Source organism: Colobus angolensis, unplaced genomic scaffold (genome assembly GCF_000951035.1).
Source record: "Colobus angolensis palliatus isolate OR3802 unplaced genomic scaffold, Cang.pa_1.0 Scaffold61, whole genome shotgun sequence".
In the NCBI taxonomy this organism is placed as follows: Eukaryota; Metazoa; Chordata; class Mammalia; order Primates; family Cercopithecidae; genus Colobus; species Colobus angolensis.
The window spans coordinates 3,827,266-3,839,918 of record NW_012119710.1 but is presented as its reverse complement, the minus strand read 5'-3'; the positions used below and the strand labels follow the sequence as shown (position 1 = coordinate 3,839,918).

The 12,653-nt window shown below is 46.8% G+C and overlaps 2 protein-coding genes across 2 annotated transcripts in view; one reads left to right on the top strand and one right to left on the bottom strand.

Moving 5' to 3' along the window:
• Positions 1–6,405, top strand: part of CKAP5 (cytoskeleton associated protein 5) — a 106,941-nt gene extending 100,536 nt beyond the window's left edge. Inside the window, exons 42-43 of the mRNA XM_011963557.1 lie at positions 5,363–5,514; positions 5,683–6,405. Coding sequence (XP_011818947.1) covers positions 5,363–5,514; positions 5,683–5,925 — 395 coding nt within the window. The 3' untranslated portion in view covers positions 5,926–6,405. The remainder of the gene's footprint in view (positions 1–5,362; positions 5,515–5,682) is intronic.
• Positions 6,406–9,139: 2,734 nt separating this feature from the next.
• F2 (coagulation factor II (thrombin)) overlaps positions 9,140–12,653 on the bottom strand; it is a 26,322-nt gene continuing 22,808 nt past the window's right edge. The window contains exons 13-14 of the mRNA XM_011963321.1: positions 9,523–9,593; positions 9,140–9,381 (exon numbers count right to left, since the gene is read on the bottom strand). Coding sequence (XP_011818711.1) covers positions 9,238–9,381; positions 9,523–9,593 — 215 coding nt within the window. The 3' untranslated portion in view covers positions 9,140–9,237. The remainder of the gene's footprint in view (positions 9,382–9,522; positions 9,594–12,653) is intronic.

The window sequence follows — 12,653 nt, the reverse complement described above, 5'->3', positions numbered from 1 at the left end:
GACAGGGTTTCTCCATGTTAGTCAGGCTGGTCTGGAACTCCTGACCTCAGGTAGTCTGCCTGCCTTGGCCTCCCAGAGTGCTGAGATTATAGGCATGAGCCACCACGCCCGGCCTCACTCTGACCTTTTAATGCGGACATCCCCCAGGGTTCAGTCTATGGTTGTCTTCTCTCTCTCTCTTATTTCCTTGATGAATTCATCTACTTCACCACTTTAAATAACATTTAAATCTCCAGCTTAGACCTCCTTCCTGATTTCCAAACTGCTATATCCTACATGATATCTCCACCTGGGTTTCAAATGGACATTGTTTGTTTGTTTCTTTTTTTTTTTTTTTTTGAGACAGAGTCTCACTCTGTCGCCCAGCAGGCTGGGGTGCAGTGGTGTAATCTTGGCTCACTGCAACATCCACCTCCCAGGTTCAAGTGATTCTCCTGCTTCAGCCTCTTGAGTAGCTGGGACCACAGACAGGTGCCACCACACCCAGCTAATGTGTGTATTTTTGATGAAGATGGAGTTTCGCCATGTTGGCCAGTCTCAAAAGCAAACAACAAAAAAAACTAAAGTCCTGATCATCCTGTAAGCCTGATCCATTTACTTTTGTTTTGTTTTGTTGTTTTTTGTTTTGTTTTGTTTTGTTTTGAGACAGTCTCGTTCTGTTGCCCGGGCTGGAGCGCAGTGGTGCGATCTAAGCTCACTACAACCTCCGCCTCCCAGGTTTAAGCAATTCTCCTGCCTCAGCCTCCCAAGTAGCTGGGACTACAGGCGCCTGCCACCATGCCCAGCTAATTTTTTGTGTTTTTAGTAGAGACAGGGTTTCACCATGTTGGCCAGGCTGGTCTTGATCTCCTGACCTCGTGATCTGCCCACCTTGGCCTCCCAAAGTGCTAGGATTACAGGCGTGAGCCACCACGCCCAGCCGATTCATTTACATTCTTCTCCATCTTGGTTGACATCAACTTTATCCTTCGAGTTTGTTCAGATCCAAAGCTTTTGAGTCTTCTCTTCTGTCAGGAAATTATTTTGGCTCTACCTGCAAACCATATGCAGAATTCATCCACACTTCTCCTCACCTTCACTGCTACCACCTTGGCATGGTGTGTTCTCTCTCATCTGTGTTATTGTACTGTCTTCCTACTTGATCTCCCTGCTTCCACCCTGCCTCCCTCTATTCTTTCCTACACATAGCATCAAAATGACTCTAATGAAACATTTTCCAGAGGCTCTCCCTTTCACTCAGCAAAAGCAAAAGGCCCTTTAAAGGTCTCTGAGGTCCTGTGTTTATAGGACCTGCGAATGCCTCTAGTACCTTATTCCCTAGTCCTCTTCCTGTTGTTTCACTCCAGCCCCACCAGCCCCCTTGTTTCTTTTTGAGTCAGGGTCTCGCTCTCTCACTCAGGCTGGAGTGCAGTGGTGTGATCATGGCTCACTGGGTTCAAGCAGTCCTCCCACCTCAGCCTCCCGAGTAGCTGGGGCTACAAGTGCATGCCACCATGCCTGGCTAATTTTTGTATTTTTTGTAGAGACGGGATTTCTCCTTGTTGCCCAGGCTGCTCTCTAACTCCTGGGCTCAAGTGATCCACCCACCTCGGCCTCCCAAAGTTCTGGGATTTCAGGTGTGAGCCATCATGCCTGGCCTCTCCCGGCTGTTTCTGGAACACACCAGTCATGTGTTTTCTTAGGGCCTTTGCACTGGCTATTTCTTACAAATAAATGCTCCTCCTAAGATGGCTTTGTTGCCTAGCTCCCTTTCCTTTTTCACATCTTTGTTCAAATACCATCTTACTAAAACCTTTTTTTTTTTTGAGATGGAGTCTTGCCCTCTCGCCCAGGCTGGAATTCTGTGGCACGATCCTTGGCTCACTGCAGCCAAGGTTTAAGAGATTCTGCCTCCCAGGTTTAAGAAATTCTCTTGCCTCAGCCTCCCGAGTAGCTGGGAATATAGACGTGCAACTCCATGCCCAGCTAAGTTTTATAGTTTTAGTAGAGGCAGGGTTTCACCATATTGGCCAGACTGGTCTCCAACTCCTGACCTCAGTTGATCTGCCCGCCTTGGCCTCCCAAAGTACTGGGATTACAGGCATGAGCCACCGTGCCTGGCCAGTAAAACCTTATTGTTTAAAACTTACAACCTATCCCTCACCCTACCACAGCACTTAAACCTCTAACATACTATATAATGTAGTATTTATTAGGTTAATTGTTGAGCATCTGTCTAGTCATGCATATCAATATTTTGGCCAATGACGGACTGCATATATGATGGTGGTCCCATAAGATTATTTATTTGAGACAGGGTCTCACTCTGTCATGCAGGCTGGAGTGCAGTGACGATCTCGGCTCACTGCAACCTCCATCTCCTAGGTTCAAGTGATTCTTTTGCCTTGGCCTCCCGAGTAGCTGGACAGTTGCATGCCATCACACCCAGCTAATTTTGTGTATTTTTTTTTCTTTTTTGAGACAGAGTCTTGCTCTGTCGCCCAGCCTGGAGTGCAGTGGTGCGATCTCGGCTCACTGCAAGCTCAGCCTCCCGGGTTCATACCATTCTCCTGCCTCAGCCTCCTGAGTAGCTGGGACTACAGGCACCCGCCACCACGCCCAGCTAATTTTTTTGTATTTTTAATAGAGACGGGAGGCCGGGCGCGGTGGCTCAAGCCTGTAATCCCAGCACTTTGGGAGGCCGAGATGGGCGGATCACAAGGTCAGGAGATCGAGACCATCCTGGCTAACACGGTGAAACCCTGTCTCTACTAAAAATACAAAAACTAGCCGGGCGAGGTGGAGGGCGCCTGTAGTCCCAGCTACTCGGGAGGCTGAGGCAGGAGAATGGCGTAAACCCAGGAGGCGGAGCTTGCAGTGAGCTGAGATCCGGCCATTGCACTCCAGTCTGGGCGACAGAGCGAGACTCCGCCTCAAAAAAAAAAAAAAAAAATAGAGATGGGGTTTCACCGTGGTGTCAATCTCCTGACCTCGTGATCCACCCACCTCGGCCTCCCAAAGTCCTAGGATTACAGGTGTGAGCCACCATGCCCAGCCAGTCCCATAAGATTATAATGGAGCTGAAAAATTCCTATCACCTGATGATACCATAGCTGTCATAATGTCGTAGCACAATTATTTTTGTATAAGTTTAGTGTAGCCTAAGTGTACAGTGTTTATAAAGTTGACAGTAGTGTCCTAGGCTTTCACCTTCACACACCACTCACCCAGAGCAACTTCCAGTCCTGCAAGCTCCATTCCTGGTAAATGCCCTACACAGGTGTACCATTTATCTTTTATATGGCATTCTTATTGTACCCTCTCTATGTTTAGATACATCCTTAACATTGTGTTAAAATTACCTACACTACTCAGTGTAGTAACAAGCTATATAGGCTTGTAGCCTAGATATGTGGCAGGTTATACCAACTAGGTGTTCGCATAACTATGAAATTACCTAACAAATGCATTTCTCAGAACATGTCCCTGCCCTTAAGCCACATGATGTTATTCGTTAAATGATATGAGTGAATGCAGTAACTAAGTTTAAGCTGAAATGTTACTGCCCCCACAGTGAGAAAGCCCCTGTTTGAGAATTACTGCTCACAGGATCTAGAGACAAACAGAAGACTTAGGAGGTTTCAGTTATAGAAAATAACTATCATGAGCCTTAAACCAAGACAAGACAGACCCAACTGCAAAAGTGCCCTCTCATCAGTCCTGTGCTTAGTTCTTTCCGAGTTTAGCGACATTCACCTGCTCTTACATTTGAGAACGTGTTTGCCTGTCAAAGCATGTCATGTCTCTTTGTGGTTTTCAGACCCTCATCATATCTACTCTCAGCCTGTGTCTTGCTGGGCTGAAGCTTCAGTTAATTTTGTTTTCTTAAACAGGAGTTCTTGTTTTTGACACCTTAAATTATGCCTTTCCAAGACTTTACAAGTCTTTTTATTTTTTGAGATGAGGTCTCTTTGTTTTTGTGGGGTTTTTTTGAGACAGGGTCTCTGTCACCCAGGCTGGAGTGCAGTGGTACGATCTAGGCCCACTGCAGCTTCTGCCTCCTGGGTTCAAGTGATTCTCTTGCCTTGGCCTCCCGAGTAGCTGGGATTACAGGTGTGAGCCACCATCCCCAGCTAATTTTTGAATTTTTTTTAGAGACAGGGTTTCACCCTGTTGGCCAGGCTGGTCTTGAACCCCTGACCTCTAAGTGATACACCTGCCTCGGTCTCCCAAAGTGCTGGGATTACAGGCGTGAGCCACTGGGCCTGGCCGGGGTCTTGTTTTGTTGCCCAGGCTGGTCTTTAATGAAAAAAACCTCTAAGGAGTTAAAGTGTGGTGCACAAAATGTCAAACAGTATGCCACATGTAAACATACCATGGTTTGATCGGGGTGGGCATTCTATCTTCATTTCCAAAGCCCTTTTTGGGGATGTTCGACATGTGATAATTTTGGCCTAAACAGCACATTTGCAACCCAAGCATGTATTCCCACTGGTTATTAAATTGATTTTGTGCCTTAGAGTATTCAGACATCTCTTATTGTTGGCTTTTACATAGTTCTTCATTTTTCACCCCCTCTGAGGATTATCCTCATCTTTACATTAAAGGAGTCCTTTTTCCCTGGAGTAACCTGTTCTACCTTCCTATTTACCATAAGGCAGTGTTTCCTCCCAGTACCTTACCTTTGGGGCCTGTGGAATGCATTTGCATTGATACCAAGTGAAATATTTTAAAGGCCTGCGTTGTATCATTGTTCATTCTCAGAAATTTAGGAAGTGTGATGGATTTTTTCTTGTTTTGGTTTTCCTCTCTGCTGCCAGATATTGATCTTAGTGGTAGGTTACAGACCCTCCAGTTCTACGCCCTCTTTAGATAATTGTTGGACACCTCCTTCTCTTCCCCATGAATACACCATAGCCTTGGACACCTTCCTTCCTTCACAGGTTCAAATGAGTGTCTCCTATGTGACATTGGTCCAAACGTAATCTATTTCTTCCAAACATTTAAGGTCCTCTGGTTTTTCAGTTGGGCAATTACAGTATCCTCAGGAGTAGCTTCAGCTTTTTGGATTGCCCAAGTCAGCCCTGGGATTACTGGAGTATAATCCCCTGCATAACCCAGGATGCAGATGGATGACCCAATTTACATTCTGCCTTTCTGTATCAATTTTTTGCATTCTCAAGAAGCTTATATTGTATATTTCAGAGCACCCTTATCACCAACTCCAGGTAGATTCTTGTGGAATTTTTAGTTTTCAAGTATAGTAACAATATTCAAGCCCCAGGAAATTCTTAATTGTTCTTTTTGGTGGGAGATTAACCAAGGCACTTTAGAAGGGGGATATGTGGATATCTGAATCTTCTTTCTACCTTTTCCTCCCTAGGCATCTCCCCTCAGATGGAGGTCACATGTGTGCCCACACCCACAAGCACAGTGTCCTCCATAGGTAACACAAATGGGGAAGAAGTGGGGCCATCTGTCTACCTGGAAAGGCTAAAGATCCTCCGACAGCGATGTGGTCTGGACAACACAAAGGTACCGCTCCTTTTCTTCTGTGCAGCTCAGGGAGGGTAGTCACAAGCAGGTCCGAGGCAGGCTGGCCCACAGAGAAGTGTAAAGCTTAGACTTGCTGTATGTGGTTCTGGAGCTGCATCTTGACCTGCTTGACCTGACCTTAGACAATCTCTGTCCTTCTCTCAATAGCAAGATGACCGACCTCCTTTGACCTCTTTGCTCTCCAAACCAGCAGTTCCTACCGTCGCCTCTTCCACAGACATGCTCCACAGCAAACTCTCTCAGCTCCGGGAGTCTCGGGAGCAGCACCAGCATTCAGACCTGGATTCTAACCAGACTCACTCTTCAGGAACTGTGACCTCCTCCTCCTCCACAGCTAACATAGACGACTTGAAAAAAAGACTGGAGAGAATAAAGAGCAGTCGCAAATGAAGCTGCCCCATTCCCCTGGCACCCTGCAGCTTTAGTTTACTAAACTAGAAGTCCTCATAGTTTAAAGTGGCCTCAGCAGGCCTAGTGTATACAGACTGGTTGTACGTATCATGCCGTGGAGCTGGGGGAGGAGTCGTTGTGGCACAAGTATTTGTACATACTCTGCTTCTCTTCGTCAGCGTCCCGCTGCTCTAGAAGACTGTCCGTGGATGAGTTTAGTGTACAGACTTGTAAACAGCTGCCCCCTTTGCTCAGTCTAGTTCCCAGATCCTTTTCTTTTTAATTGCTCATTTGTAAAATTGTCCTAATCTTTCCTAGCTTTCTAATAGTTAATATTAGAAACTCTTTAATAGTTTTCCTTTCAGTTTGTGAGCTCTTCTCTGTCGCCCTGAAGGGTCACTGTATTCTGTATGATTGCATGGCATGATACAACTAATTTAAGAGTCTTTTATAAATAAAGTTTGCATTAACTATACCTGACTCCCAAGATGCTCCATATCATGGAGTGTTGGGCAGCAATTTTTTAACTTCTTTTGGTACCAGCTGGGTATTGAGCCAGTTAGAGAAAGGTTCATTACTGCTTACAGAGCTTCCCTTTTTCTTGGCCCACAGACTTGAAGCTGTCTTTTATTCCTTTGGAACGGAAGGAACGCTCCTTTCCTGCTCTCCACATGCAGCGCCTAGGGAGCAGAAAAATCTCATCTTCCTTGTTTTGAGATTTTGGTCGTGATTTCCCTCTGCCCATCACCAGTCGCTTGAAGGAGCTCTTGGGTATCCTACCACTTTGCTGACCAAGGCACACAAGATCGCGCCCAGAGACTGGCTGCGCTTCAGTGGCTCTCACACCACAACTAGATTTGTGTTCATTTGACTCATGGAGTTTGGGAAAGCTTAGTGGTTTCCTGCTTGGTTATATGAGTCTCTTTTGGTCCAGGCTAACAGTTGCTTCACGTTCAGAGTAAGGATGAGAAAGTGAGCTGAGTATTCACCTCTGGAATAAATTCCACAGGACCTCCCTCCACAGTCAGAAAAACTCTTCAGGATGAAAGGTTCTGGATTGAGGAGGAGATTTTGGGCAGTTGTAAAGTTCAAAGGAACTTGTCTGTTGTAGCCCACCTTCAACTCAGTTGATGTCTAAGAAATGAAAGACTGATGGAAGATTAATCCTGTAAAGGTTCCAGTCATCGTTTTCAGGTGACCCTGGAGCCTCCCGAAATTAAACTTGTCTCTCCTTTATAGTGGGAACATAGGAGTGGGTATTTGTTCACTGAGGGATGATGGAAGCGTTTGCTTCTAGAGTGGAAAGACATATTTAGAAAGAATGGCTACAAAGGCTGGGCCTGGTGGCTCATTTATATAACCTTAGCATTTTGGGAGGCTGAGGTGGGTGGATCACTTGAGCCCAGGAGTTCAAGACCAGCATGGGCAACACGGCTCTACCAAAAAAAACCAAAAATTAGCTGGGTATAGTGGCTCAAGCCTGTAGTCCCAGCTACTTGGGAGGCTGAGGTGGGAGGATCATCTGAGCCCAGGAGGTCAAGGCTGCAGTGAGCCATGATCACTCCACTGCGCTCCAGCCTGGGCAACAGAGCGAGACCCTGTCTCAAAAATGAGGAGGGAATGGCTGTACTCCGGTCTGGAATTAGCACAGCTGACTTGAAAAACCCAAGTACCTAGAGCTTACAACACTGACTGCTGTGTTGGAAGAAAACAGACTTACAAGAATGTGTGTTCTTGTTTAAAAAGCAGGTCCTGCATGTTACAGGCAATTCTGAATCCCTTCCCCCTTGATCGAGGTGATGCCCTGGGCTGCCACATCCTGCAAGCTCACTACCTTTCGGTCAACCAGAACCAAAGAATGAGGCCAAGGAACTCTGTCCTACTTGTTTTCTGATGTGTTGAAAAATGAGGAGAAAAACAAAAATGTTAAGGGGAGGGTGCTAAAGATCCCTATCTCGGGTCCCTTCCCGCTGAAAACCACATAAGAAGATCCTAGGCCAGGTACTGTAGCCACAGGATTTTCCTGCTCCACTCCACTATCCTGTGCCTAAGGCAGACGTTGATCTTCATTCTTTCCCTGAGCTCATGGATGAGACTTATCAAGATGGAGCCATGCTCCATCCCATGATCTGTCTGCATCGGCCTCAGCCTCCCAAAGTTCTGGGATTATAGGTGTGAGCCACATCCAGCCAGATCTGATTGTTTTTTCTGTTTAAGATGTCGCCCAGGCTGGAGTGCAGTGGTGCAATCTTGTCTCACTGCAAGCTCCGCCTCCCGGGTTCACACCATTCTCCTGCCTCAGCCTCCCGAGTAGCTGGGACTACAGGCGTCTGCCACCACACCCGGCTAATTTTTTGTATTTTTAGTAGAGACAGGGTTTCACCGTGTTAGCCAGGATGGTCTACGATCTCCTGACCTCGTGATCCGTCCGCCTCGGCCTCCCAAAGTGCCAGCATGAGCTACCGCACCCGGCCCTGAGTTTTATAAACAGGTTTTCACTGTCACCCAGGCTACAGTGCAAGTGCAGTAATGTGATCATGGCTCACTGCAGCCTCAACCTCCTGGGCTCAAGTGATCCTCCCAAGTAACCTTGACTACAGGCACATGCCACCACACCCAGCTAATTTTATTTTTTGGGGTCTCACCACATTGCCCAGACTGATCTCGCATTCCTAGCCTCAACCTTAGTCTCCTAAATTGCTGAGATTACAGATGTGAGCTACCATGCCCCACCTGATGTGACATCATTTTAAATGATATGAGGGAAGATGTAGGGAGTTAACTAAAAAAGCACCAACCTCACTCAGTATTTTCTATATTTGAAGTTGTACTTTGACCTTTCTTAGCCATGTGACTTTAGACAAGGTACTTCTCCAAATCGCAGTTTACTCACCTACCTCTTATGAGGATTAAATGAGATAATCCGTTAAAGCCCAGAGGGTGGAATATCTCAAATGCCTATAAATTCAACCTGCCATCTTTCCTCTCACCTGGCCCTGCTCTGAAGATGGTGGATTCTTTTGGGACAGGATCTCACTCTGTCACCCAGGCTGGAGTGCTGGGCTCAAGCAATCCTCCCACTTCAGCCTCCCGAGTGCTGGGACTACCAGTGTGTAGCAGGTGGTGGATTCTTAAGTCTTCTTTATCCAGCAGTATTACTGGCTCCTCCTGAGCCCAGGGAGCTGCCCATGAATAGCACTGGGAGCACTGAAGCTCGTTGAGAGTCACTTTTATTGGGAACCATAGTTTTAGAAACAGCAAAATAATTCTTTCACTGGATTGGTTCCAGGAGCCCAGAATATGAGTGGCCCCCTAATCTCCAAACTCATCAGTGACCTTCTTTATCCACTTCTTCAGGCGGAACACGTGTGTGTAGAAGCCATATTTCCCATCCCGGTCACAGCCTTCACCCCATGAGACGATGCCCATTTGATACCAGCGTTTGTTAAAGGGGTTCTGAAGAAGAAAGATGAGGTTTCCAATAGAGTCAAGTTCAAGGCCACATCAGTATTCCCCTGCCAGGCAACTGTTTCTAGATACAAGTTTCTCCCCATCCCCAGATGAGTTCACCAGGCTCTGGGCTTTAGAGAAGCTTACCTTCATGACAAAGGGTCCCCCGCTGTCACCTTCACAGGCGTCCCCTCGTTTCCCTTCATCAGGCTTGTAACCTTGAGAGAGAACAGCCATCCGTGCTCAGGAGCATAGCTCATAGCCCAGCCACGCCCCTTCATGAGACACAGCTGGTGACAGTCCACTTACCCCTCCAGTCATTCTTGCTCTCCTCACTTCCTCACCCTACACATCCAGTCCTAGCAAATCTTGTCGGCTCTACCTTCAACATAGATCCCAAATCCAACCCCTTCTCACCATTTCTAGCTCCAGCTCCTGAACCACTAGTTTCCTTCATTCTTTGCCCACCTACAATGTATTCTCCACCCAACAGGCAGAATAATGCTTTTAAAAAGTTGGACCAGGCCAGGGGAGGTGGCTTATGCCCAAGCCGGGTAGATCGCTTGAGCTCAGGAGTTCAAGACCAACCTGGGCAATATGGCAAAACCCTGTCTCTACAAAAAATTAGCTGGGTATGGTGGCACATGCTTGTAGTCCCAGCTACTTGGGAGGCTGAGAGAGGAGGATCCCTTGCGCCTGGGAGGTTAAGGCTGCAGTGAGCCGTGATCGTGTCACTACACTCCAGCCTGGGTGACAGAGTGAGACCCTGTCTCAAAAAAATTAATAAAAGACCAAGAAAAATTTAAAAATTAAAAAATTAAAAAGTTAGACCTACAAGTCTGATGAGGATAATAATAGTAGTTGCCTTTACCCAAATCTCCCCATGTAACCTCTACAAACAATACAGAACGACACTAACAACAATAAAACCTACACAGAAAAACCACACCTTCGCCAGACGCTGTGGCTCATACCTGTAATCTCAACACTTTGGGAGGCCAAGGCAGGCAGATCATGAGGTCAGGAGTTTAAGACCAGCCTGGCCAACATGGTGAAACCCTGCCTCTACTAAAAATACAAAAATTAGCCAGGCATAGTGGTGTGCACCTGTAATCCCAGCTACTCGGGAGACTGAGGTAGGAGAATTGCTTGAACCCAGGAGGTGGAGGTGGAGGTTGCAGTGAGCCGAGATTGCACCACTGCAGTACAGCCTGAGCGACAGAACAAGACTCCATCTTGAAAAATAAAATAAAATAATTAGCTAGACATGGTGGCATGTACCTATGATCCTAGCTATACGTGGGAGGCTGAAGCAAGAAGAGGATTGCTTGAGCCCAGGAGTTCAAGGCTGCAATGAGCTATGACTGTGCCACTGTACTCCAGCCTGGGCAACAGAGCAAGACTCTATCTGGAAAAAAAAAAAAAAAGCTAGCAAGAGAACAGCAAAGTAAACCAGACAGAAACATAAAACTTTTTACGAGATAAAAGCAGAAATTAATGAACCACAATAGAAAAATAATAGGCCTGGCCAGGTGTGGTGGCTCACACCTGTAATCCCAGCCCTTTGGGAGGCGGAGGTGGGCGGATCACAAGGTCAGGAGATCGAGACCATCCTGGCGAACACAGTGAAACCCTGTCTCTACTAAAAATACAAAAAATTAGCCAGGCGTGGCGATGTGCACTTGTAGTCCCAGCTACTCAGAAGGCTGAGGCAGGAGAGCTTGAACCCAGGAGGCAGAGGTTGTGGTGAGCCAAGATCGCGCCACTGCACTCCAGCCTGGGTGACAGAGCAAGACTGTCTCAAAAAAAAAAAAAAAAAAAAAATGGCCAGGTGCAGTGGCTCACGCCTGTAATCCCAGCACTTTGGGAAGCTGAGGCAGGCAGATCACGAGGTCAGGAGTTCGAGACCAGCCTGGCCAACACGGTGAAACCCCGTCTCTACTAAAAATACAAAAATTAGCTGGGCACGGTGGCGGGCGCCTGTAGTCCCAGCTACTCGGGAGGCTGAGGCAGGAGAATGGCTTGAACCCAGGAGGTGGAGGTTGCAGTGAGTGGAGATCGTGCCACTGCACTCCAGCCTGGGTGACAGAGCGAGACTCTGTCTCAAAAAAAAAAAAAAGATACAATAATAGACTTGAACAAATAGGAAGACATTTCTTATCCTTGGATAAAATGACTCAATATTAAAAACTATGTCTATTCTCCCAGTTAATTTATTAAAGTATCATAATCCCAATAAAAATACCACCAAGGTTTTTTTTTTTTTTTTTTTGAAACAGAGTCTTGCTCAGTCGTTCAGTCTGGAGTGCAGTGGCGCGATCTCGGCTCACTGCAAGCTCCGCCTCCCGGGTTCCCACCATTCTCCTGCCTCAGCCTCCCAAGTAGCTGGGACTACAGGCGCCCGCCACCACGCCAGGCTAATTTTTCGCATTTTTAGTGGAGACGGGGTTTCACCGTGTTGGCCAAGATGGTCTCGATCTCCTGACCTTGTGATCCGCCCGCGTCGGCCTCCCAAAGTACTGGGATTACAGGCGTGAGCCACCGCGCCCGGCCATCACCAAGCTTTTTTATAGACCTAGACATATTGATACTAAAGTTCATATGGAAAAACAAACATGTAAGAATTGCCAGGAAAACACTGGAAAGAAAAACTAAAAAAGAACATTAGCCTTCCCAGCTATGTATGCTAAAGCCTCTATCATTAAAACAATGTGACGCTGTGCACAGACAACAGACCAGGAGAGCCGAGTCAAACGTCCAGAAACATACTCATCCCTAAGCATACTCTATCCGTAGAAATCTAGAATGTGGGGCTGGGCACCGTGGTTCATGCTGGTAATCCCAACACTTTGGGAGGCCAAGGCAGGGGGATCACTTGAGCCCAGGAGTTCAAGACCTGCCTGGGTAACATAGCAAGACCCTGTCTCTACAAATCAAATAAAATTAGCTGGGTGCAGGAAAAAACAAAACTAAAAACTAAAACCTAGGTCAGGTATGATGGCTCATGTCTGTAATCCCAGCAGTTTGGGAGGCCAAGGTGGGAGAAGTGCTCAAGCCCAGCCAGGAGTTCGAGATCAGCCTGGGCAGCATAGGGAGACTTCTCTCTATTTCAAATAAATAAATGAAAATAAAATACAATCTAGAATGTGATAAATGTGAAATCTCAAATCACTAGTTCATAGACTTTTTTTTTTTTTTTGAGATGGAGTCTCACTCTGTCACCAGGCTGGAGTGCAGTGGCGCCATCTTGGCTCACTGCAATCTCTGCTTCCCGGGTT